The following is a 26,753-nucleotide window of genomic DNA, read 5'->3' on the forward strand; positions in this document are numbered from 1 at the left end:
GCCAAAAGGATCAAATATGTCTCATGTAAAAAGAAGAGATAAGTAAAAAAGAAATAAGTTTAAATAATAGATGAATGATGTTTGTGGTAAAAGGGTGGGAAAATAATAAGCTTGTGCTTCATCCCACTCCATTTTCACATTCAAACAAGAGGGTGCATGTAAGTGTAATAAAAAAATGTAAACATAGACTTTATGCAGAAGCTCAATATCAAAATTGGAGTGTTTTACACTTTAACCTAAACTGTCGTTTTACTTTTTTTTTTCGTTTTATCAGATGAAAACAGTTCCAAACAAAGCCAGAGCAGAACATTTGTGTGTCAGAGGAACACCGAGAATAATGTTTCTTTCCTGAATTACGTTTATTTATTTTTTTTTTTTATTTTAGCCAATTATTCCACAATCTATTAGTAAAGACTGTCATTCACTTTGCTTCTAAATGAACCAGCTATTTTGAACGAATCCATTAAATCAATGAAATTAATGAAAATGGAGACTTGTCGCAGGGGCAAAGCAGTGGCGCAGTAGGTAGTGCTGTCGCCTCACAGCAAAAAGGTCGCTGGTTCGAGCCTCGGCTCAGTTGGCATTTCTCTGTGGAGTTTGCATGTTCTCCCTGCGTTCTCGTGTGTTTCCTCCGGGTGCTCCAATTTCCCCCACAGTCCAAAGACATGCGGTACAGGTGAATTGGGTAGGCTAAATTGTCCATAGTGTATGAGTATGTGTGTGGATGTGTGTGTGGATGTTTCCCAGAGATGGGTTGCGGCAGGAAGGGTATCTGCTGCGTAAAAAAAAAACTTGCTGGATAAGTTGGCGGTTCATTCTGCTGTGGTGACCCCTTTTTAATAAAGGGACTAAGCCGACAAGAAAATTAATGAATGAATGAGACTTGTCATCACCTACTGGCAGTTTGATATTTATCCTGTTAAAGCCACAATAATTGATTTTTTAAATTAAAATATCCAAAAACCAATAAAACAGTGTTACATATTTCGCTGATTTATGTAAAGCTTAAATACACTAACATTATCCTAAATGTTTCGATGAATGTTCAAATCAAGAGAAACAAGCTATTCTAACTTTAAGGATGTAATGAAATGAAGACGACAACGATGACCACGCTCATGCCTTTGTTTGATGTTGCTCTAAAGCCGAAAACTACATACTGTGCCTTTAATATCACACACGTTTTTATGTAAATACTACTAGTAAAACTACTAAACAAAAAAAAAAATTTAAATGACAAAAGCAACTTAATGACTAAGTTAAAAAGAAGCTGGAAACAAACAGCCTAATTCAAGATATATAGATAATACTACGGTAACAAGTTACTGATGTTTCACTTGGACTGCATTTACTCTGCAGTAACCACCAACCAAGCACAACCTACAGAAAAACTGGACATCAGAACAATTTCCACATTTCTCTCTTGCTGTCTGATGTTAAAATAAGTGGTTTCTACTGAAGAAAGGCAGTGTCTTACCTTCCCTTTCTGCTTGCGCTCTTTATTAAATCGGCATTCCTCCATGAGCCTCATCTACATTGTTTGATCTTTCTGATTCAAGCTTTTTTTAAATGAACAAAATGGATCATTCTGGCACAAAGCTGAGCACATCTGATAATTCAGCAGCGTCCAGTATGATGAGCAGCGACTTCATGATAATCCTCAACCTCCCATTTCCTGCCACCATCTTCCATTTCTCACCACTTCCTTCCCTCTTCCTCTAAGAGCGTCAAAACTGACATTTCTGACCGTTCTCTTTTGTAACATCTTACATTCAGTGCAATTAAGGGCTTGGAAAAGAAAAAAAAGGTCTATGTTATATCGAAGTCTTAAGTTATCTTAAACTAAAAACACAGGCTAAGATCTGATGATATGTGTGAAGGCGTCAGTCATCAGGTTGCGAGCTTTAAAGCAGATTCATTTAAATCATTTCTAATTGGATTCTCATACAAATTGTCTGTACAGTAATGTGCCATGCAAAAAGGATTAATTCAATAGAGAAGTTTGTTGAAATTGCATGTTGCTAGCATGTTGCTAGTACATAAGCATATTGTTATCATGAATTAGCATGGTTTTAGCATACTGAGAGCCTGATATTACAAGTTTTAAAAGTGAATTAGCATAATGCTAGCATGAATTGGAAAGCCTCTAACATGAATTGGCATGTTGTTATGTGTTTCTAGCATGAATTAGCATGTTGTTAGCATGTTTTTAGCTTGGATTATTATGTTGTGTCTGTGACTAATTTAACAGAGTAAAGTTTGTTGAAATTGCACACTGTTAGCATGTTGCTAGTACATTAGCATATTATTATCATGCATTAACATGATTTTAGCAAACTGACAACATGATATAAGTTTATAAAGTGAATTAGCATGTTGCTAGCATGAATGGGAAGGCCTCTAGTATGAATTAACATGTTGTCATTGTGTTCTAGCATGTTTCTGGCATGTTTTTAATTTGGATTATCATGTTGTGTCTGTTAGAATTCAACAAAGGAGTAAAGTTTGTTGAAATTGCATGCTATTACCATGTTTTTAGTACACTAGCATATTGTTATCATGAAATAGCATGATTTTAGCATACTGAAAACATGATATTGTAAGTTTCTAAAGAAAATTACAATGTTGCTAGCATGAATGGGAAGGTCTCTAGTTTGAATTAACATGTTTTTGTGTTTCTAGCATGAATCAGCATGTTGTTTGCATTTTTTAGCTTGGATTATCATGTTGTGTCTGATTAATTCAAGAGGAGTAACGTTTGTTGAAATTGCACACTGCTAGCAATTTCAAGTACATTAGCATGTTGTTTTCATGTTTTTAGCTTGGATTATCAAGTTGTGTCTGAGAACATATTTCTATGATGAATTATTCTGCTGTTATCACATTTTTAGCATGAAAAAACCTGATAGTCAGTTAGCATATTGTTATAATGAATTAACACGTTTCTACTAAACTTAGCAATTTGTTAGCATCAATTAACATATTATATATTTCTAAAGTGACTTAGCATGTTGCTAGCATAGATTGTAAGGCCTCTAGTATGAATTAGCATGGTGTTATGGTGTTTCTAGCATGATAGCATGTTGTGAACATGTTTTTAGCTTGTATTAACATGCTGTGTCTGTGAACATATTTCTAACATTAATTAACCTGCTGTTACCACATTTTTAGCATGAAATAACCTTACAAAGCTGAACACAGTTGATTATTCAGCAGCGTTCAGTATGATGAACAGCGACTTCATGATAATCCTTAACCTCCCGTTTCCGGCCACCATCATCCATTTCTCACCACTTCCTTCCCTCTTCCTCTATAAGCATTAAAACTGACATTTCTGACCGTTCTCTTTCGTCCTACATTCAGTGCAATTGAGGACTAGACAAAAAAAATTGCTCATGCATCAAAAATGGTTTAATATTTTGCCCTGCAGATTGACATACAGTTAGTTTCCTAATATTTTTGTGGTGCTGATGGCAAAAAGGGTTCTGTTTTGCTTCATTGTGTCGCATTTCTCAAAACATGAAAGTTATTCTTTCTTTTTTACTTTTGACTACAGTTTGTGAGATCAAATTTGTACTATACCTTAATCACCAGAAATTGGCTACAAAGACATGAATCTGTGTCAGGTTGCAACTCAATTCTCCAAAAACTATTCAATAATTAATTTAATTCTCAGGCTATTTTAATTAAGTCTATATAAATTAATTCATTATTTTTATTTCATGATTATAATTATGGAAAGAAAGTGCAAACATGATCCATATGTTTCCTACAACATCTGGAATGTTATTCTGACATTAAACTAATAATTTGAGCACTCTTGTGTCTAAATCAAATAACATTTATAATATGATTCAATATACAGAAAGCATTGGAAATCTATTTGTGCGGAAATGTGCATTGGAAATGTGCCGTATTGATGGCATGTCTCTGAGGCTGTACATACTTACTGTATATCAAATTGCTTTTTGTTTCATTAAGTGTCTTTTTTCATGTAATCCTTATTACTCAGCTTTTTTTTTCGCATTATAGGCCTTTTATGCAATTTTTTTGTTTTCCATAAATGTTGTTCCTGAGTATGATTCATGATTATTGACTATTATTGTGATAGTTGATTTCAGCTGTCTGTACCAGCAATAAACTTGTATTATAATAAAGTTGTACTGCTTGAATAGTATGGTGTATGGACTGTTATTGGTGCCTCCTCTTGTCGATTAGCACCACACTTGTTTCACTTGCATAAACACAAACCATACTAAAACCTTTTTGGAATGCTGAAATATTTACTGTTAACATTTTAAAAGTTTATTGAGATGGATTGTTGGTTATTGTATGTATGCTAATGGCCAGATTGAGTAGCTATACATGAACAAAGGAACATTAAGACCTGTTAAAAAAGATTCAAGACCTACAACACACCATTTCAGTAAATTAAAGACTTTTTAAGACCCCACAAACACCCTGAAACATGTCTGAAGACTTTAAATATAACAAATATGCATTTTTAGTATGCATTAATAACATTAGAATTAAACATGACATTGTTTCTTGTTCAATAAACTACTGTTGTGCTGTAGTGACATGTTAGTGTGTATCTTCTGTAAATTGTGGTAAAAAATATTTCCAGCTCCTCTTTATAAAACACTGAAGAATATATTTTGTCATGTCAGGGTGTGTGGTTAAAGTTCACATGCACACAATCAGAGAAACAGGTGGTGACAGACACGCGTTGTGCAATGTTTAATGCCACCTGACAGTGTTTATGTGTGTGGGTTTACCAGGGGTTGCCTGCTTGTCTTGTACAATGCAGCAGGTTTAACTGCTGATGATCTGGGAGAGCTGGAGATAGTGCTGCATGTAGGTGATGTTGTTAGTTGTCTATGGTCTCGTCCCACTTTATGTAGTCGGTCTCCATTAGGCAATAGTGTAAAGGGCTTCGGTGAGAGCTGTATATGGTGATAGACAAAAAAAGATTTAGATGGGAAGATAGTTTAGTTTAATACTTTAAAAAGTGGAGTCTATGTACATTTTTTTTATTATTACTGAAACACACAGTTGGAGTAAATAGCTTTAAAGACCACATAAATCAATTTTGTAGCTGGCTTTCAGTCCATGTTAATTATACATAAAAGACATCCATTATGATTGCAACAGATGCATTTCTTTGATTATTTAAACAATTTTCTATTTTTAAAATAATAAAGTCAATAAAAACGTCAGTAATCTGAAACATTATTGCATTTTTACACCCCCCCCCCCCCAATTTTAATACATTATTAAATAAAAAATACAGTAAATATTACAATTAAAAGCATTATTTAAAAACATTATTACAATAATTTAGATATTTTAATACACTTTCAAATATTACTCAGGGGATGCAATTTCGAAATTTCAGTAACATTACTCCAGTTATGTAACGATGCAGTGCTCAAAAACAATTTTTTGTTATTACCGATGTTAAAACCGGTGTAATATTTTTGTGGAAATCATGATCATTTCGGTTAATTTTACCAACCAACAGAAACCACTTATTAACTAAATATTAACAGTTAACTGGTCAGATTAATATTAAAATATTATTTATTAAAAAAAAATGAATTGACATGTCTATTTTGTGTCTGATTTTAACATGCGAACAACAGCATACAGAACATATCAACATCTTCACGAGCATCTTCACGCACCTGCAGTGTTTTCAACTGCATAGAAAAACAAAGTAAACTAAATAAAAAACAATAAAATAAATAAATAGTCCTGCTATAGATATTTCCATTTGAATTACAAATTTAGATTACAAAATGAAAACACTGACTGAATCCTTTTTATGAACTGGTTTAGTGTGTTGTCCAATCATATTGTTTTTTTCTTCCGTCAAAATAAAATAGCAGGCTACCTCAAATCGATCGCTCCATGGAAAATAGGCCTATGCATTTCATTAATGCTCCGCTGTTATTCTTATATCATACAACTCTGTCATCATTTTTAATACAAGTCATTATGTTACAGATTATGTCTTGAGCGTCTGGTATTACCTTAGAGCTCGCGTCCTTTTATTTCCTTTCTCACTCGTGGTTTATGTGCTCGCACTGCGCATGATGAAAGATAATGACAAGACGCATATGTTGACTTTGTAAAGTATAGGCTACTATAGCATATAACAATTTTGTTGTTTACACATGATATTGCATTGATTTGCAAACATGTTTTGTAAGCTATAAAATAAATGTCTCAGTTTGGTGCGGAGTTATTATGCAAAAATCAATAAAATCTTTGGATTTGTTTGATTCGTAGATTATGTAGGCTATGTTAAAAATGGATAGTTTATAAGAACTATTAATAACTGTAATTTTCCAAATAGAAAAAAAGATTGATTTGCTGGTTTTACACTAAATCATCAACGGCTTATTTGTTGAGTTTCGTCGGCGCAATAGCCTAGTGGTTAGCGCCGACATATGGTGCAATAGCACGTCAGGGCGTCTCGAGTTCGAATCCCGGCTCGAGGACATTTCCCTACCCTACCCCCTCTCTTTCTCTCCCACTTCGCTTCCTGTCTCAACACTGTCCTATCTAATAAAGGCAAAAAGGCCAAAAAATTATATCTTTATTTGTTGAGTTTATGATGAGGACTAATTGCCCAACACTGGATATGATATGATATGTACTAAAAAAACTCATCAAATCAGTATTCATTTAAAAGGACAGTCACCTTGAGCTGTGGCCTTTCTCTTTGTCCAACTGTGTAGTTTCGTTGCCGCCTTATAGGTAAACACATGGGAGAAAGCGTGATATCTTCATATGGGTTTTCTTTTGGCATATCCGCTGCAAACAAATAGTTAAAAAATGTTGAAGATTATAGATAACATTGTAAATCATGCAAAACAATAAACAAAAATCCTCCATAGCAATTATGGATGTGTAAATCTACAAGTCAGTGGTCTGTCTGTCTGTCTGTCTGTCTATCTGTCTTGAGAAAGCACCCTATAATCACATTTGTTTATAATACATGAATTTTAGCATGAATTAGCGTTACTAACATAACTTAGAATTATTGTTGGGTTGTTTTAGCATGAAGTAACACAAATTACCATTATAGTTCGAATGTTTTAACATGAGTTAACCTTCTGCTAGCATGAAGTAGCATGTTGTTAGCATGTTCCAGGCTAGGTGCTATCTCTTGCTAGTGATAGCTATAGATTGATGAAGGTCTGAAGGTCTTGAACTTGGTGGCTGGTGAAATGCCTATTGAGATCTACCGTTTAAAAGTTTTGACACCCCTCAATGAAAACATATGCATTATAAAAACTGCTGGGTTCCACACAATCAATTTGTGTTGGGGTGAACAGGAAGGAATTAAGTTAACTTGTTAGTTTTTACAAATTTAAGTGGATTAAATTGAAGTGAACATAAAACAATAACGAATTGTGTCGTTTTTGCTTATTTTAATTAAGCAGTTTGAACAAACTGTGAACATAATTTTTTGAGTGTGTGGTTTTATTTGTACAAGTCATTTTTTGAGTACACTAGCAAATCTTAGCAAGTCTGATCAGTTTGAAAACACATTGCATGAAACCTCAGCTTAGCCTGAAGGTATGAGCAGATTTTAGCGGTTATAGCTTGAAGGCTCTGTTTAAAATTCAGCTCTATCATACATTTTTTATCAGTATATCGCATATTTAGTACACACTGCATAAAATATCCAAAAATTAGTAGTTTTTCATATTTTGTGATTCATATTTATTTTTCCCAATTATTTATGCTTTTGAATTAGATTAAGAGACCTTGATCTTTCTTCCAACAGCTTTTAACATTGAGAAGTTTGAAAACATGACTTTTATTAACATTTTTAATAGATTAAAATGATATATTGTCTGGGTTGGTGTTGTATATTACGGTACAAAAACCTTGTAAAAAGCAAGCGGCAACCACCTGCTCTCCCTCGACAAGCCAATACGGAAGTAACTAAAACTGCAATTCATCGACTCGCCTTGAGGGGCTGGCTCCAGGAAGTACAGGTCATTTCTGACTGCAATGGGAAATTGGCCATTTTTACAGCTGATAAAAACATGTTTACAGCCTGGTACAAAAGATGGCTTTGGTGCACATAGCCATGATTAACCTTCATGACAACTGTGAGGGGGGTAAGTTTTTTTTTTAACTCATCTGTTTTGATTTATTAAGTTATATTAAGTCTGCATAATTAAGGGCGTGGCCACTGGAGTGACAGATAGGTCTCACTACTTGCTGTCTCGTCACCTCAGCTGATTAGCCGTTGAGCTCGGCATATACATCTATTTTTTTTTTTGGCTAATGTTTCTTTACACAGTCAGTTGGCTTTTGAGATTATTTCCTACAATTATCAGATCATATGGCATGCTGTGTGCACTTAATTGTGCTCACAAACCATTGAAGTTGCCTCCATTTCCCAGGTGAGTGAAGTTATATACTTATATTCCATCTCTAAAAATGTATTTGTTTTATTTAAGATCATTTATAATGTTCTTTAGAACTGTAAAGCACTCCAGAATCTGACAGATTGATTAACTGTGGGCTCCAGAACAGTCATCTAAAACGTTGTCATACAGGGTTGTGCCTGGATTTCATCTATAGCCTTGCATTTACTAAAACAGACTATAATTTAAGTGTTTAGGTGTATTTTGCGTTGTCCTCTTGTAGGAAAACATCATAAGAACAATGTTTAGTGGCTCTTTGCAGTACAGCAGTGTTTTTAAAAGTTTAAACACTGTATTGATATAGTGTACAACCAAGCACATGTGGTCAGAACACAAACGAGTCGCAGGTAATAAAGTATTAAGCGTTTTTCCAAAGTAAAGTCTGTCTGAGCCAGGTCCAAGCAAAATGTCAGCAGGTGTCTGTAGCTCTGCTCACTCTCCGCCTCTCTGCCCTTGTTTGGTATCCTGCCGCACGAACAAAATGGCAACGGTTGGCCTCGCCTACTTGTAGCTTAATTTGTTCTCTTCAGAAACCTGTGGGTGATGTCACAGATACTACATCCATATCTTTTACAGTCTGCCAGTACATTTTCTGTTATGTTACGGCTGTTGCCTTTTTCTCTTGTGCCTGTCTCTGTGCTTGCGTGGGTGTCATGACGTCACTCACTGTTTGTTTCCTATAGAGTCCGCCTTTGCGCACCTGCAGCGAGTTGCGGTTATTGAAATTGGCTATAAATACGGACCAACCTTGAGGGGAGAGAGAGGAGACTTCACAGCCAGCCATCAAGCTTCTTTTCGTTTCTTTAATTTACTGTTTTGTTTTCTTTAAGTCTTACTTTGATCTAATTTGTTAATTGTTGGGTTGTTTAGTCTTTGGTTAGTGTTGTATGTTGTTGGAGAATGTGAGTTATTGATTCTTTATTCATTCTTATTTAGTTGTGGCACATGATTTTTTTGATTGTTTTGGTTGTAATAAATTTATTAATTTAGACAACTTAGTTCATGTGTCCTCTTTATTTTGTGTTCCCTTTATGAATTAATTATTTTGTGTTGATTAAAAAAAAAGGGTTCGTAACAGTTATTTTTAAAGAAATAATAATATATAATATTTCTACTACTAAACTACTAAAAAGTCACTTTGTAAAACTGTAGAGTGGAATTTTTAGCATCAATAGTCGTCAGAGCACAGATCCACATCTCATAATGCAATTCACAAGCATAAAAAAAGAAAACGTGTTAATCACAAAATACGGAAACTGTTAAACTGGTATTATATACAGTGCATATGAACTTTTTTCTATTTTAAGCTTCATATAATGCAAACATCTGTTTTTTGAGCCTATTTTACAGTAATACCAGTTGGATGATATCAGTATAACTCACAGATGATGTCCTCATAGATGCTGTCTTCAGACAGGGCGTGATAAAGACCCGAGCGGCGGCTCTCCTTCCCCCTAGAGGCCGTTTGGGCTGACAGCCGCACCACATCCTCAAACTCAAATGACTTCCTGTGGAGAAAGAGGACAAAGAGTGTCTGTAGCAGGAACAATCCTTTATAGTGATGACAATTGGTCAATATAACAAAAGAGCCATGTTTTTTTAGACATTTATTTTCTTTTTTAGAAAACACAATAGAATCAGAAGGGCTACAAAATCAATATTTGGTGAAATAACCTGGAATTTTAGTCACAACTAATTAAACCACTTATTATTTTAATCAATCTGCCAAAAATGCCTCAAATGACAATATTTTTATTTAACACTGGAAAGAAATATTATCAGATTGTATATAGAATAAATCATATATTAACATTTTACTCAAACACATACATATTAAATGACTGGAAGAGATTGTGTTTGTCTGTGGCAGGAACATTTCCTGTATATTATATTTTCAGGTCAATATCAGGTCTCTTTTGTAACTGGAAAGCACTAAAATGCACATACAGTAACATTTCAGTTTAACTTTACTTGTCCCCGAAAGCATTATTGCATTCAATTACTACACAATATGCATCAAAAAGATATAATACAAAACACAGTGTAGTAAAATGCTGATGTGTAATATTCTTGGTAGAATTCAACAGTTTTTTAGATGCAGGAGGAAAATAAATTTTCAGTTTATTGGTTTAACACATTGGCATTTTAAGTGTCTGTGCAGTGGCTGGTTTTTGCAAAAAAAATAAATAAAAAAATAAACAAAAAAAAAAAAAGGGGGGGGGATGTTTGAAGTCATTGTCAATATTTATTGGTCTTCTCTCATCACTGCCCGTTAATATAAAATCTGTTTAGGCTAATTTTGCTTTATTCCTAATTTTGCTTTAATTTCTTATAAAGTTAAAAGAAAAAAAATATAATTTATAGTATAAAATGACTATTGGTCAAATGAACAAAAAGGATTTAGACATTTTCTTTTCAGACAACGCAATACAACCAGAAGGGCTACGAAATCATTATTAGATTAGGTGAAATAACCCTTATTCTCTGTCACAACCAATTAAACCATTTATTATTTTGATCAATCTGCCAAAAATGCCCCAAAATGACAACATTTCTATTCAACATTGAGAAGAAATATTATCAGATTGTAAATAATAAACCATATATTAACATTTTACTCAAACACATACATATAATGTTCATATTAAGTCTGCATAGGCTAATTTTGTTTTATTCCTATGGTTATCATAGCTGTTTTATTGATATGAGCCAGTTTGTTTTTCAATTGGACAGACAAGTTCCCAATCCTGGCTGTAATTCTTTAATGTATAACATTGTCAAACAATAAAGCAGAAAAACAGCAATGGAAAAGAAAAAAATAATAGACCACTTGCGATTTCTCAGTTTTCCAGGATGCTTAATTTATAGTTGTGTTTGAGTAAAAAAAATAAAATTAAAAAATTAAAAATAAAATATTTTTTTGAAATGTGCTAAAGAAGACATTTCTTATTAATTTAAAAGAAAAAAAGGTAATTTACAGTATAAAATGACTACTGGTCAAATTAATATTTTCATTTACAATCAGAATGGCTGCGAAATCAGTATTAGTTGTAATAACCCTTATTCTCAGTCACAGCCAATTAAACTATTTATTATTTTGATCAATCTGCCAAAAATTTACAACATATCTATTTAACATTCTGAAGAAATTTATTAAGACTTTATAGAATAAATCACATATTAACATTTTACTCAAACACACACACACGCACGCACGCACGCACGCACAAACACACACACACACACACACACACACACAGTAAATCACTGGAAGAGATAACGTGATTTGAATGATCAGATAGAAAAACAATTAGTGGAAGAAGTAAACAAAAACAGCGTGACCACATGCAAGTCTTCAGAAAGCCCTTGTGTGACCCCTGAAGTCTTCACTGAAACAGAAGTAGGCCCGAATGTGAACAATGGGCTGCGATTCTGCCAAAGCACAGCTGACATCACAGCTGGGGATGAGGCCAGACAGCTAAACTATCATCCACTCACAGTTAAACGCTCCCCAGTGTCCTCTGACACAAAGCTGCACAACCCAAACTATGAAACAAACAAGTACAAGAGTGCATTTTCTAAGAGGGACATTTCACACAGAAATGACTTCAACACTAAAGTAGATATTTCGAAGAATGATGTCATACAATAGTCACTGACTGACATACCATTTTCCCCTACTATTGATATCAATGGCTAGCAGTTACCAACATTTGTAATGGTGAGGATTTTTGGATGAACTATAGTTGCGTCTGAAATGACAGATTATACTCTATGACTTATAGGTTGTTTTCACATGACATCACTGATGATGACCGATATTCAGATGGAGGGCAGGAAGTGATTCTTCACATAGGAATCACTATCAGAACATCAAAATCTTTCTGTTTTATGTTGTTTATAATTGTTTAAATTGGCCAAAATAAGAAATGCCGAGCACTGTAAAATACTTGCTTACACAAAAAACGCAGAAACGGTTTCGCTAATTTGGCATGAATTGCTCTTATATTTTTTCAAATGATAGTTGTTGGCCATTTCAACAGAAACAATCTTTCACGTTAATTGCAACATATACATAAATATACAAAGATTTTAGTATTTTGAAAGCATAAAGAGGCTAAATAATTCATATCATTCACCTTCATGAAATTGGGCAGACATAAATATATTAAAGCACAAAGAAAACGACTTTACTAAACAGGATTGTTTATGAGATTATTTAACTCAACATCATTTACAAATCCTCATTTCATTCCAAACCTGTAAGACTGACTTTCTTTTTAGTGAAACATAAAAGAAGATATTTTGAAGAATGGCTTTTTCCCCCTTGTATTATGAAAGTCAAATGTGGGAAAAGGGCAAAGCAGTGGCGCAGTAGGTAGTGCTGTCGCCTCACAGCAAGAAGGTCGCTGGGTCGAGCCTCGGCTCAGTTGGCATTTCTATGTGGAGTTTGCATGTTCTCCCTGCATTCACATGGTTTCCTCTAGGTGCTTCGGTTTCCCCCACAGTCCAAAGACATGCGGTAGAGGTAAATTGGGTAGGCTACATTGTCCATAGTGTATGAGAGTGTGTGTGTGAATGAGTGTGTGTGGATGTTTCCCAGAGATGGGTTGCGGCTGGAAGGGCATCCGCTGCATAAAAACTTGCTGGATAAGTTGGCGGTTCATTCTGCTGTGGCGACCCGGGTTAATAAAGGGATTAAGCCGACAAGAAAATGAATGAATGAATGTGGGAAAATATTTGGAAATTTGGAATGTTCTTCAGGAATTTATTGAACCACAAAAGGCTCATGAAGAGGAGTAAATGTTGACAGTCTCTTTTTACAGTATTTTTCCAAATGAAAAGCCTCTAAAAGCCTCTAAATATTGCTGCCTTAAATGTTTACGTTGAATCAAATTAACTTTTCTAGTCACAATAACTTACATCAATCAAACTGACTAAAAATGTTTAGTTGAACACTTGTTTTTATGACTTTTTGTCACAGAATTTCTCACAGTGTATAATATTCTGACTTCACTGAAAGCCTATGATATTACTTAAATTTGATCAAAGAACTATTTATAAAAGTAACAGCACACCTCAACATTCCACATGATTCAAGCCATCAAGGTGAGGCATGTCAGTTTGAAAACGTTTTAGGCCAACACCTATTGTCCGAGGGGATATATCATTTGAGACCAGGTCGAACAGGTTTTGAAAGCCAGCAAAACGCTATTTATGAAAAGTTATTAAACTGTTTTGCACAGCGTAATTATATGAGGAGGTTATTTGATCACCTATAGAAAGTTTCTGGCTCTTCCCTTTTATTAAGACAATTATTTAATGGCAAGATATTATCACCAAAATGAAAGTTCTTGAGATGTTTGTTCAAAACCCAAAACACAGAAATGCTTCTTTTAAATGACAGATTGTTTAGCATCAGAACTGAAAAAGTGGGTCAGTGCAATAGTGGAAATTGCATCATATGAATATATAGAGTTGAATAGCAGTAGAAAAAAAAGGGCGCAAAGAGAATTTCGGGATGTACAACACAATACAAGTTAAGACTGAATAGACAGCAATTCTATGACTAATCTTGTACTTCATCTGTATTTTCTGTTTGCCTCCCACCCTTCTCTTTATACTTCTTGCACTACACAGAAACGCCTGTAAGAACTTGACTGCTGTGAGTGATTACGTCAATTTTTTAAATGCAAAATCTGACCAGTTTTATTTATGAAAAAGCAATTTAAAGGATAGTTCACCCAAAGATTGAAATTCTGTCATCCTTTACTCACCATTCACTTGCTCAAAGCTGATTCGAGTTTCTTTTTTCTGTTGAACACAAAAGAAGATTTGGACCTTGTTTTTTTCCCTACTATGGAAGTCAATGGGTACCATCTAGGGCTGGGCGATAAAATTGGTGTCAGTATTTACTCATACACTACGGACAATTTAGCCTACCCAATTCACCTGTACCGCATGTCTTTGGACTGTGGGGGAAACCGGAGCACCCGGAGGAAGACCACGCGAAGGCAGGGAGAACATGCAAACTCCACACAGAAACGCCAACTGAGCCAAGGTTTGACCCAGTGACCTTCTTGCTGTGAGGCGACAGCACTACGTACTGTGCCACTGCCTCGCCTTTGATGTCTACTATATCATTATTATTGACATCTTACAGATGTTGATCTTCTATTACCATTGCACACACTTTGTAACATTTTATTTATTAAGTTCAAGAGTCTCTTTAACACTTATGTTTATTTTATTATCAAGAGATAAGATACTTTGTTTAAATATTTTTGCTTTTGGCTATTAAAACGATTTGCCTTAGTAAAGTTGTTAAATTAAAATAAATTGGTTAAATAAAAAAAACTAATATTCCTAAATGTACAGGTAAAAATATTCAATAATTATTGATATTGAATGATATGAAACATGATATTGTGATAATTTTTTGCAATATCACCCAGCCCTAGCAATATCAACCATTTTTTAAAAATATCTTCATGTTCAACAGAAAAATTAAACTGAAAGAATTAAAACCACAGGAGAGAGAGTAAATGATGAGGTAACTTTAATTTTTGGGTGAAACATCCCTTGTGTTTGCAGTTGTTGGATGTAGCACATTTCCCTTCTTAAGTTTGGGATTAACTATGTAATGTGATATGCATGCTGGGAAAAGCATTCACCTGTTCTTTCGGTGTCTGGAAAACCCATTGACGGTGTTGACTGGACAAGGAGGAGGTGGACAGCTGGGTGGCTTTAAGATGATGTCATGCTTCTGCACTTGATTCAATTTGCTGACAGCTGGAGTCTGGTTCTCCGGTTGGATCCACTGGTTGGTAGGACTGCTTGCACCCTTGTATTGGAATGTGCGCTGTGGTTTAGGTGGAGGAGAAGACGGTCCAAAGTCAAGTCCCTTAGTCATTAGCGAGGAATCCTTCTCCCTCTCCCAGAAAGATTCATCCGCCTCCAGTCGTTTCCAGAAACCCCTGGAGGTGTAAAAGTTACCCGGAGGTAGTGACGGCTCTGGATAATCTACACACTGAGGTAGAGATGTAATTTCCACATTTGAAAAATGGCTGGAGTTGATATTATTGATTTTTACATTCGGTTTAGCCACTTGGACTTGTGATACAGTGCTTGGGGTAACACATTTATTTAAATGATCTCGATTTCTTGGGAAATTAGGCTTGACTTCAGGAGTAACTGGTTTGAAAGTCTTCAGGTTTTCCCTGAAATCCAAACCCAGGCTTTTGGCTTTAAATACAGTTGCTTTGTTACGACCTCCATCACTGGAGTCAAGTCCGTTTCCAAGAAGGTCCTCTGAAAGCCTGCGAGAAGCAAGGGTTCGCTGGGTCTGGACTTTCCCACTCCGGATGTCCTCCTGCTGGGTCAATCCCTCCCATTGTGAGATTTTCTGCTTGATGTTGACGCCAGGCTCTCGCGTCTTTCCTCCTGGTCCTCCTTTTTTCTCATGGTCCACTCCAAGGGCCAGCATGACGACGAGACTGCCGTCACACCGCAGGACTGTCTGACATTGCAAGCCTATCAAGGAAGAAGCCCTTCCTCTGCAGTGCAAGTTGGTTAATAAGTTCACCCAAGACACTGCTTCCTGCAGGACAGCTATGTATTCAGTTGCTCTGCCATCCTTCCTTACCTTTGGAGCCTGTGAAGAAAAAAAGCAAGTGGGTTCAGCTGCAAACATTATAATATACAAGAGGTGTTAGTTTTGAATGGTGAAAAATGAAACTGTCAATACGGCTGCTCTAGCAAACAAAGCTCCTTCAGGGCTCAAAATTAACCTTTTTGCTTGGTAGCACCACTGCTATAACTTTAAAAATTTAGGCGCATCAGCCAAAATCTAGTCGCACCCACCAATTATAAGCAGGGGCGCAACTGCACATTTTCTGACGGGTATGCGGCTTCAACTTTTGCGCGCCCCCTTCAATCCAACTAAATTTTATAACAGGCAAGTGATAAAATGTGGAAAATATTTCCATCAATAAATTAAAGATATTTTTTCATATCAGTATGCTTCAAAAAATACAGTTTCGCAGTTCTGAACATAACTGAAATAGTATGAAGTAGTAAAAGGTATAATTACATTAAGCATGTTAAGTCGCAAAGAAATGCATCTCATACCACCCCAAATTTCTTCTCAATTTAATTTTCCCTCACTAAATGATTATATCACCTTGACTAGCCTTCCTTTTGGACTTTTTGTACTACATTTGTCAAAACAAAATGATAGACATGGGAGTCCTAAAGGGCAAAAGAACATTGCAATTACTTCTCACATGCATACTGTGAGAAGTGTAAGGTCTGTCTTTGCAAGAACAATTGACTGAAACTGCTAAAAGTTAAATAAAAAAGACTCTCAAATGTTTAGTGTAAAAAAAAAAAAACAGAAACAAGCAAAAGTTCTATTTAATTGAAATGTTATAACTTTGTTTGTAGCTAAAATTAAAATAGTTTTGAGCTAAGAAATTACCAAAAGTCCTGATGAATCAATATGATACATAATAAATTCATAAAAACATGTATATGGTATGAAAAATGGGGGGTGGGGGGTGAAATTATTTTTTAATTTAATAAAATACAATATTATACTCATATAAAATGCTAAATAAAATTTTTTAACAAATATATATATATATATATATATATATATATATATATATATATATATATATATATATATATATATATATATATATATATATATATATATATATATTATTTGAAACTTTTAATTTGGATAATTTCAAAAATAGTTTTGGCACAATGGCGCCCCCCATGTGTGGCGCCCCTATGCGCCGCATATACTGCATACCCCCTTTTTGCGCCACTGATTATAAGCACCGTTACTATAAGTTTTATACAAACATAGCCTATTTATTGCATTTGAAATCAAAAGTAATCAAACTAACAAGCAAAAAAATATATATGCAAGCGTAAGGAAAATATGTCTGAACGAAATCCCGTTCTCACAAGAAAATAGATTTTTATAACATAACTGAGTGACCAAAAGATCCACGGACCGCTCACCAGCCCTGCACGCACGGCTTGACATGAACGAATCTGTTAACGGTATAACTGTGCTGTGCTCACGGATGGTGTCAGATATTAGACTGATGCTTTTGACATATACTGTACCTTGTTATATGCATACGTATTGTAAATAGCAATACCTGTCTTTTCATGATTAGCCATATTAGTTTACTCAGTGCAAGCCCGTTTGCGATGATGTACGTGGTGTTCAATTTTACATATAGCTTGCACGGCGGACAGCATCTGGCGATTAAATGAAGGATTAAACAGAAGCTCTCATGCTAGATGTGGCAAACAGTTACCTGAAAATTCCATCCCACAGACTTTTCATAGCGGACTTGAAGCTAATGGAAGTCTTTTATCCACTCTTGGAAAAGTGTAGATGGTGGATTAACATTCAGCACATGATCACTAATAAGATGTGTCATTATTTGTAACTTTAGCTGCCATGATTTCTAAAACAAAATCTGTCGGTTCATTCTCATCTTCAGCGCTTTACAATTTTTAGCGGTAGCAGCTCTCTCTGTCATCCCAAGCCAGAGGGCGTTGACTGAGTGATTGACAGCTGATATTTCAGTGCTAGAGCAGTGGCCCAATAAAAAGAGCGCAAAGGTAGGGCAAGCATTACGGACTTGGCTTTGTTTACTGCAGCAAGTTGACATGGCAACTGTTTTGAACCATTCCTGAGCGCTGCGTTTCGCGTTTCAAGTGCAGATGCATTCTGCGTGAATGTCTCCCAAATTTGCACATGTGGTGAACATTTTGCTGTAAAAACTGGTCGCACACAACAATTTTATGCACTCACACAAATGCTCCCAAATATATTTTGAGGTTGCATTGATAAAATTTCTGGCACATATGCGACCAAAATGGTCGCAATTTCGAGCCCTGCCCTTCTAGTAAAGGAGCCAATCATTGATCGCTATAGATTGGCGATTCTCTGTGGAAGGAGCTTGGTCCAGTCCAGAACGTGAGCTCTCAACAACAGTTTCTGCAGCTTCATTACTATGAACCCTCTAGGGTCAGTAAACGCAATGGATTCTCAGTGAATACTTGCGTCACAGACAGGAGAAATATATATACATGGTGTTTAAAACTTTTAAAGGGCACCTATTTTACCCGTTTTTTAAGATTTAAAATAATTATTTTGTGTCTCCAGAATGTGTCTGTAAAGTTTCAACTCAAAACACCCATCAGATTATTTATTATACCTTTCAGAGTATTGAAATTTTCTGCTTTGAACACAATGTTGCTGTTTTTGTTGCCTGTGCCTTTAATAATAGTTCATCCCACCCACCGATCCTGCGTGCCTGTCAGAGTGTGCCTCAATCTCTGGCTGCATCAGATAAACAGCACAGTGACAGACATGAAGGAAGCAGATCTCACGTAATTTTTGTGAGAAAGATTACAGCAAGAACTTTCCCAATGATTATTTGATGTATTTGTTCTTTGTTGTAGTTAATTCAAGCCTTTCTGCAATGAGGAGTCACACAAAATGTTGTTAAAAAAAGTTGTTAAAACTGGGTTTGAAGCATTTCTTCTTTTATAATTGCACTGACATGCAGCTGTGGTGATAAAGACGATAAAAATCGCTGTAATTCATCACAAACTTGCACTCTTATAAAACATTTGAAATTCGTAAAATTCATTCTTGATCAAATTTGATGATGATTAATGATCACAGCGAGCCGAACAGATCTTTTAATCCCAGTTGTTTTGCGGACGCACTGTCTTGTTAATATGATTATATGCATTTCTATGGAGACATGTTAATATGCGGCTGTCAATCAATTCGGTGGGTGGAGAAACCGCACTCCTACGTCACGTTGAGGACGACCTCAAAATAAGAGGGATTTGGATCATATTTTAACATCAGGGAATTTTAAAAATAAGACTTATTCAGTTTATCTCACTCTATTTTGACTATTACAGAAGTTATACAGTTTGATTGACAGGATGACATTTGATCACATCCTCCATAATCAGTCATAAAGAAAATATGTGTTGTGATCTTGTTCCCTTCCAGCCCACATGTCTATTAGCATGGGCAACCTTTTGTCATGATCCGAATGCTTAGAGACAGAACTTAAGAAACTGTTTAATTGTCAATTAAATTTTGTTGGTGATTAAAAATATGAAATTTAATTAGCAAAAAAGCTTTGAAAAATTTTATGTTTTATCTTTCAAAGCGATAACACTGCACTTGCATTATCAAAGTGTTACAAAAATGGCCCCCAAGTGAAATGACTTAAAGGGACTTTGGGTTCAACTGACACACACACACACACAAAACGTGATGTTCCCAGCATTCTGCATAAATGCAGGAAACCAAAGATCGTCCCTGTCAAGGTCAGCAGTGAAACCCAAAATAAAAGCCCTAACAAAGAGGAGATGACAACGACAGGAACACGGGAGAAGACAAAGCATCGTGGGGGCCTCCGTCCCCAGGAACACCCACCCTCTCCAGCTGGGCCCGTCCAAAGCACTGCCATGCATTAACACACTTGAGCATAATGTAATTCAATTTCACTCCTCTCCAAAAGCTTCTTTGAGAATAGGACAGGCATCCCAAGTATTTCCACATCCATAGAAAGGCTTTATTGTGGCACAAGAGTGAGCGCTGAGAATATCAATGAGGAAAATATGCACCATTTCATGCAAGTTTCTAAATGCTGGTCAAATTGACAAGAAAAAAAGAGGCCACTTGAAATTCCATCTACTGTAGCAGGGATGAATCTGGCAGCTCTAAAGCGAGCCAAAGTGTTTTGGACACGTTGCACATTACGCAGAGTGAGGACATGCTAAAATTCCTTGGCGCGATGATCGAACGACATAACAATTCGGTAAATATGACCACATTTGATCAGCCGGGCCTGAAAATGATGCCTTTGTTCTGAATGACCTACATCTAACGTACGCACTGGAATCTCTCCCATGATTGGAGCCAGATCCCTTCCCCCTTGATCATCACATCCACTGACCCACTTGTGTCTGTGTGTGTGCAGGAAGGCCTTGCCTATGTTTCCTGATTCACAGGAAGAGCAGATCAGCAGAATGTCCAAAAAAACGATGCTTCGCTAATTAATCGGGTGTAGTATTTCAGTGCTTGTTTTTTTTGTGTGTGAGTGACTCAGATGTCTGGCATGAAATCGAACAGTCTGAAATGGGTTGTGCAATATGACAAAATACACTATAAAAATATCTATTAATGAATTGTTTCTGTATTATTGTGTTTTCGGTTTATTTACGGTTGTGAATTGCAATTATTGATCTCTGCTCTGTCCACTTTTGATGTTGAAACTGCAACTCTACAGTCTAACAAAGTGACTTTTATTGACATTTTAAAAATAATATAATGTATAAGAAGTTATATATAGAGAAATAAGTCTATATAATAACAGAAAACCTACTGGCAGTTCAATACTAGGTTTTTGTCCCGTAATATACAACAATAACCCAGACAGTATACCCCTTTAAATCATTAAAAATGTCAAAAACAAACTTTTTCAAGGTTAAAAGTTGTTGGAAGAAAGATCAAGGTCCCAAAATGCAATTTAAAAGCATAAATAAACAGGGGAAAATAATTACACAAATCACACAATAGGGAAAACTGCTAATTTACAGATTTTTTTTTTTTACATAAGCTATGTTTCCATCTAAAAATGCGAATTAAGTTTATGCGCAAAATTAGATTATCACATAAAATATGTGCGAATAAAGCAGTTTCCATCCAACGAGTCAAAGAGAACAAAATCGTCACTTTATGATTATCTGGCACCAAATATCAAAAATAAAAACAGAATTTGCTGCGATAGGAGGAGCTGCGTGAATCCTTTCTTCATTTAATAAATAACTTGCGCCTCAGAAGAGGATATCGACACGCAATGAATGAGTGGTGCTGTTTGAAGGCATGAGACATGGAGTACACTCCTGACAGTTTTGGAGGTAATTAATAATATAATAACACTAATACTGAAACGGTTATGGCATTTTAGAATTTTAGAGTTTTACTCTCGTAGTTGTGCTCGGCTGGTTTGTCCATTCACAAACATTTTTATCATCACATGATCTCTTATAACAAAATCACATGACCTTTTTAATGTGCATACTGGAATTTTGATAAAAGTGTTTCCATCGTAGTTTATGCACATCTTTTCTTATTAAATTAAAAGTTTACCCTACTCAGTTACGCGGATACATTTTTAATGTGCATTTTCAAAATGTATGTGCACGTTGGCATTTTCATCAACCAAATTTTTATGCGCATTTCCAAAATGCGCATAAAAATGGGTGGATGGAAACATAGCTAGTGTATAATATGTAGGCTAGGGCGGTAATATGGTATACCACGGGATCTAAAAATAGCAACGGTATCAGTTTTAATACAGTTATACCATCATAAAAAACAATGCACTTATATAGGAGACAAGGATTAAATACTAAATATAATTTATTTAATGCCTAAACATGCGTACGCATGGTTGTCATCACGGGACAACATGGAGGAGATAGAGAGAGGTGGGGAAAGATGGCAAGTCGCGCACCAAGTGACCTGGTCTCAAAAAAGAACAACGAGGCAATTTGCAAACTGTGCAACAAAAACGTGACCGCAAGAGATGGAAATACCTCGAACCTAAGGTCGTATATACGGTATTGAATTTCTGAATGGTTCAGGCACAAGCCAACAGTTTCTTGACGCTGTCTGAGCCTCATAGTTTTATTATTATGCAGGGTAATACCGTATACCGTGTTAAAATAGGGAGGAGGTTTGACGGTATCAAAATCTGGATACCGCCCAAGCCTAATCATATTGACAAAATAAAAAATCTATGCTCTATCATTTATTTTGTGACATCACAAAATGTAAATTATATATTTTTTCTCCAAGAATTTTAAGAGGAGAGAATGTATCTTGAAATTACAATGTTTACATTCTGCATCTTATTTTGACATTGAGCATAAAATCATTAGTTTCTGAAAAGTGTTTTATACTTTATAAAGATTTATTTTATATTTCTACATCTTTAATCAAACATTTGCCATAAATAAAGAGAGAAATATGATCCCATAATTTCTAAAATATCAGCCTTTACCAAAAGATTGATATGTCATCATATGACATATGATTGTTATGGTAAAAGTACCAGAATTAATACATATACAATGAAAATCAGAAAGTATGAAGTGCAAGTCCAATTTATTTAAAACAAAAAAAAAGCTTTATTTTGATTATGTTTGAATACTAAATTGTCTTAATTTTTTGAAGACCGCCATCAAATATTTCAGAATCTTATTTAGTGTTTTCTTTTGAATTTTTTTTTTTTTTTTACAAAAAAAAAACAAAATCAAGTGTAGTGGTGCAACAGGATTATGTTGGTTAGATTTTTTTGTAAACCAACATCGCTGCGTGAGTAAACCATTATTTAAAACAGTAAAAATATGGTCGACCATTTGGTAGAGCAGGCAGTTAAAGAGATAATGTTAAGTTATGATTGAACTGCATCTTGATATAGTTATGAAATAGTTTGACAAGCAGGAAATGTTCATGGGCCAATGACATCACCACATTGAAATGATCTATATACCGTAGTATGTAAAAAATAAATAAATAAATAAAGAATACAGGAGTGGTACAATATTGATGATATTGGTGATATTTATCATTATCAGGACATGAGATGACCTACATTTGCAGTCAGAATTATTGGTCTCCCTGTATATTTTTCCCCAATTTTTGTTCAACAGAAAGAAGATTTTTTCAACACATTTCTAAACAATATTTTTAACAGCTCATTTCTAAAAACTGATTTTATTTTATCTTTGCCATGTTGATCATATATAATATTTTACTAGATATTTTTTAAGTACTAATACTCAGCCTAAAATGCGATTTAAAGGCTTAACTGTTAATTAGGCAAGTTAGGGTAATTAGGCAAATCATTGTACTGTATAATGATGGTTTGTTCTGTAGACAATCCAAAAAAAATATTGCTTAAGGGGCTAATAATATTGACCTTAAAATGTTTTTTTTAATGTAACTTTTTTATTCTAGCCAAATGAAATTATTTAAGGAATTTTATTAGAAAAAAAAAAGGAAATACTGTGAAAAAAACGCTTGCACTGTTAAACATAATTTGGGAAATATTTAAAAAATATGATGATTTTTGTCATAATGCAGGGCCCTGTCTGGCATGAAATCTAACACAGTCTGAAATGGTCTGCGTGTAGGTTTGGATGGAGCAGACCAGTGGTTAATTACAACTCTACTGCAGTAAAAGATCATCCTGACTACACATTCCCGACTGCATACGAGTAGGAAGTTCTTATGACGTTCCCAACAAACTGAGAGGTGGATTAAATTCTCTCTTTTTTTTCTCCAAGCCACCTGCTGCTTCCAGGTTCACCAACAGAGCTCTGAATTTGGGGTTTCGGTGATCAAAAGAGTCATCAGCAACCGCAGACGTACACAAAACACCCATACAATGTCAACCAGACACTAGCATTAACCCAGCCTTCAAATGGTAGACAATCAAGACATAAATAAACTATAATATTACCACCTCTGACAGGTGATCCACCCACCTTGGGTACTTGTGCATGAGGGGACAAGCTTTTGGGTGGGGTGGATCAAGAGGGTGGGAAAGTGGGCAAGTTTAGTGTCAAAACTCAGCCTAATCACGTTCGTAAGAGAAAACATTGTGTCAAAGCATGCTGAGTTATGGATGTTAATAAACAACTTGGCTTTGGTGTCACCACCGTATTTATTTTCACCCAAAGGCATAGTGAGTAAAGTAGATTTAGACGTGCCAAACATGAATGAATGATATTTTGATTAGCAGTGTGAACTTTAACTGTTTAAACATGAATAGGTAACTATGATGAAGTGTCAATTAACAATTAGTTTAAAGGAAAAGCTCACCCAAACATTTAAATTTGCTCACTATTTACTCATGCTCAAGAGGTTTAAACCTTCATGAGCTTCTTCTGTTGAACACAAATGAAGATATTTTGAAGAAAGCTGAAAACCTTTAACCATTGACTTCAATAATAAAACAAATCCTATGGAAGTCCAACATCTTTTGTGCTCAACATAAACTCATAATAGTTCCGTAACAAATCAAATACTATGCATGTCAATGGTTAGTGGTTTCCAAAATTTTGTGTTCAACATACTCATAATTATTTGAAGTAAAAGATGAGCTTAGTAAATTAAATACTATCACTGTCAATGGTTACAGGTTTGTAACATTTTACAAAATACCTTCTTTAATGTTCAACATAAATGTATAATGGTTTGAAGTATGTAAATGCTGACCATATTAAAATAAATACTATGGATGTGAGTGGTTACAGGTTTCCAACATTTTTCAAAATACTTTTTTGTGTTCAATTGTAAACTCATAATATTTTTAAAATAAGTAAAAGTTGAGCATAGTAAACCAAATACTATGGATGTCAATAGTTACTGGTAACAAACATTTTTCAAAACACTTTCTTTTGTGTTCAAAAAACTCATAAAGGTTTAAAATAAGTAAAAGTTCAGCATAGTAAAACAAATGCTATGGATGTCAATAGTTACTGGTAACGAACATTTTTCAAAACACTTTCTTTTGTGTTCAAAAAACTCATAATGGTTTAAAATAAGTAAAAGTTCAGCATAGTAAAACAAATGCTATGGATGTCAATGGTTACAGGTTTTCAAATTTCCTTATTTTGTGTTCAACAAACTCATAATAGTCTGAAATAAGTAAAAGCTAAGCAAAGTAAATGAAATAGTATGGATGCCATTGGTTGTTTACAACATTTTTCAAAATACCTTCTTTTGTGTTCAACATAAACTCATAAAGGGTTGAAATAAGCTGAGCAAATGATGACAGAACTTAAATTTTTTTGATATTCTATCCCTTTAAAAACATAAAATGTAAAACAAATACAATATTAAATTGAGTAAAACTAAACATAGAATTAATTTTAGTTAATTTTACCATTAAATCAATTCAGATATAGTAAAAAAAAATATATATATATATATATATATATATAATTACATTAATTTAAATGAATAAACGAAAGCAGCAGCTCTCTAATGTCAGCTAAGTTAAGTTAATTCAGATCTTTTGTTATGAAGAGATTTCACTTACTTAAAGTTAGGCGAACTTATCCGCTGTTTCACAACACATATGTTGGACTCATCTGACATGAACCGAGACAAAGACTCTCACAGAAGTTTATTTAGGGCAAATGCCGAGTCTGTATCTCTGTTTTGTGTTGTGGTCCCGAAGTCTTCATATCTCTCGGCTGGTTAAAGTTAGCCAGGCGGCTAAAAACGTCTTCGAGACAAACTTGTATCCATTCAGTGAGTAACCGACGGGCTTCAAAGTAACCAAACAATAATAATCCTCGGTAACCGACAACAATGTAAAGCCAGTTGTTACTGATATATTCCAGATTAAAGTGTTTTGGGAGCTCCTGAAGGAGTGGATGTGATCGTGTTTAATCCTCCTCCTGCGCTGTCAGTTCCCCATCTGAGCTTCGGTTCCTCTGAGCGGCGAATCAGTTCACGAGCTGCAATAAAAGCGCCTCTTCATAAAATCTCCATGTGTTGTGTTTGTTCCTAGTTTCTCAGATCGACTCAAGATCGACTGGTTCAAAAGGAAAAACTTTACTGACTTGAAACGGAAATGCTACTTTGTTGTCTTCTTGAGAGTGCAGTTTTTAACTCTTTAGTGGCTCGAGGCGAATACATGTGACTACTAGTGCTTTATTTACACATGAAATCAAAACTAACTCTGTTGATTTTGTTAGCTCACATTGCTAGTGTTGTGGTGCAAAATTCAGTGCATGCCATTAACATTTTTAATGCAATGATTCAAGTTAAGCTGTTTTACACCTAAATAATTGAATAAAAACTATAATAAAACATTTTCTAATTTAAAATTAAAACTTGAAACAAAAAAAGGATAGCTCAAAAATAAAACTAATTCAAAATACTAATAAATACAATAATAGAATGCAATACATGCATAACATATCGTCAATAAGGACAAATATTACTTTATAAAACAATTTTTGTTTTTAAGATTTTATTACTTCATTTCACGTCACTCGTTACGTTTAGTTTAGTTTTTAAATGAGTTCAAAGTTGTTGAATTAATCTTTTCAATTATTATTATTTTTTTATGTTTTATACATCAAGTTAAATACAATAGAATATATGCATAAAGCATCAGTAAGTACAAACATTACTTTACAAACATTACA

General features: G+C 34.8%; 1 protein-coding gene across 2 annotated transcripts in view; it reads right to left on the reverse strand.

Moving 5' to 3' along the window:
• dennd2c (DENN/MADD domain containing 2C) overlaps nt 1-26,019 on the reverse strand; it is a 58,446-nt gene extending 32,427 nt beyond the window's left edge. The window contains exons 1-5 of one of the 2 annotated variants that reach the window (XM_001919051.8): nt 25,634-26,019; nt 15,128-16,107; nt 9,837-9,961; nt 6,710-6,822; nt 4,779-4,946 (exon numbers count right to left, since the gene is read on the reverse strand). In XM_001919051.8, the coding sequence (XP_001919086.4) occupies nt 4,779-4,946; nt 6,710-6,822; nt 9,837-9,961; nt 15,128-15,939 (1,218 nt within the window). In that variant the 5' untranslated portion in view covers nt 15,940-16,107; nt 25,634-26,019. Of the gene's footprint in view, nt 1-1,477; nt 1,532-1,644; nt 1,721-4,778; nt 4,947-6,709; nt 6,823-9,836; nt 9,962-15,127; nt 16,108-25,633 lie in introns of those variants that run through there. The other variant, XM_073910090.1, reaches the window with a different exon arrangement.
• Nucleotides 26,020-26,753: the final 734 nt, after the last annotated feature.

This window comes from Danio rerio, chromosome 8 (genome assembly GCF_049306965.1).
Source record: "Danio rerio strain Tuebingen ecotype United States chromosome 8, GRCz12tu, whole genome shotgun sequence".
NCBI classification, from domain to species: domain Eukaryota; kingdom Metazoa; phylum Chordata; class Actinopteri; order Cypriniformes; family Danionidae; genus Danio; species Danio rerio.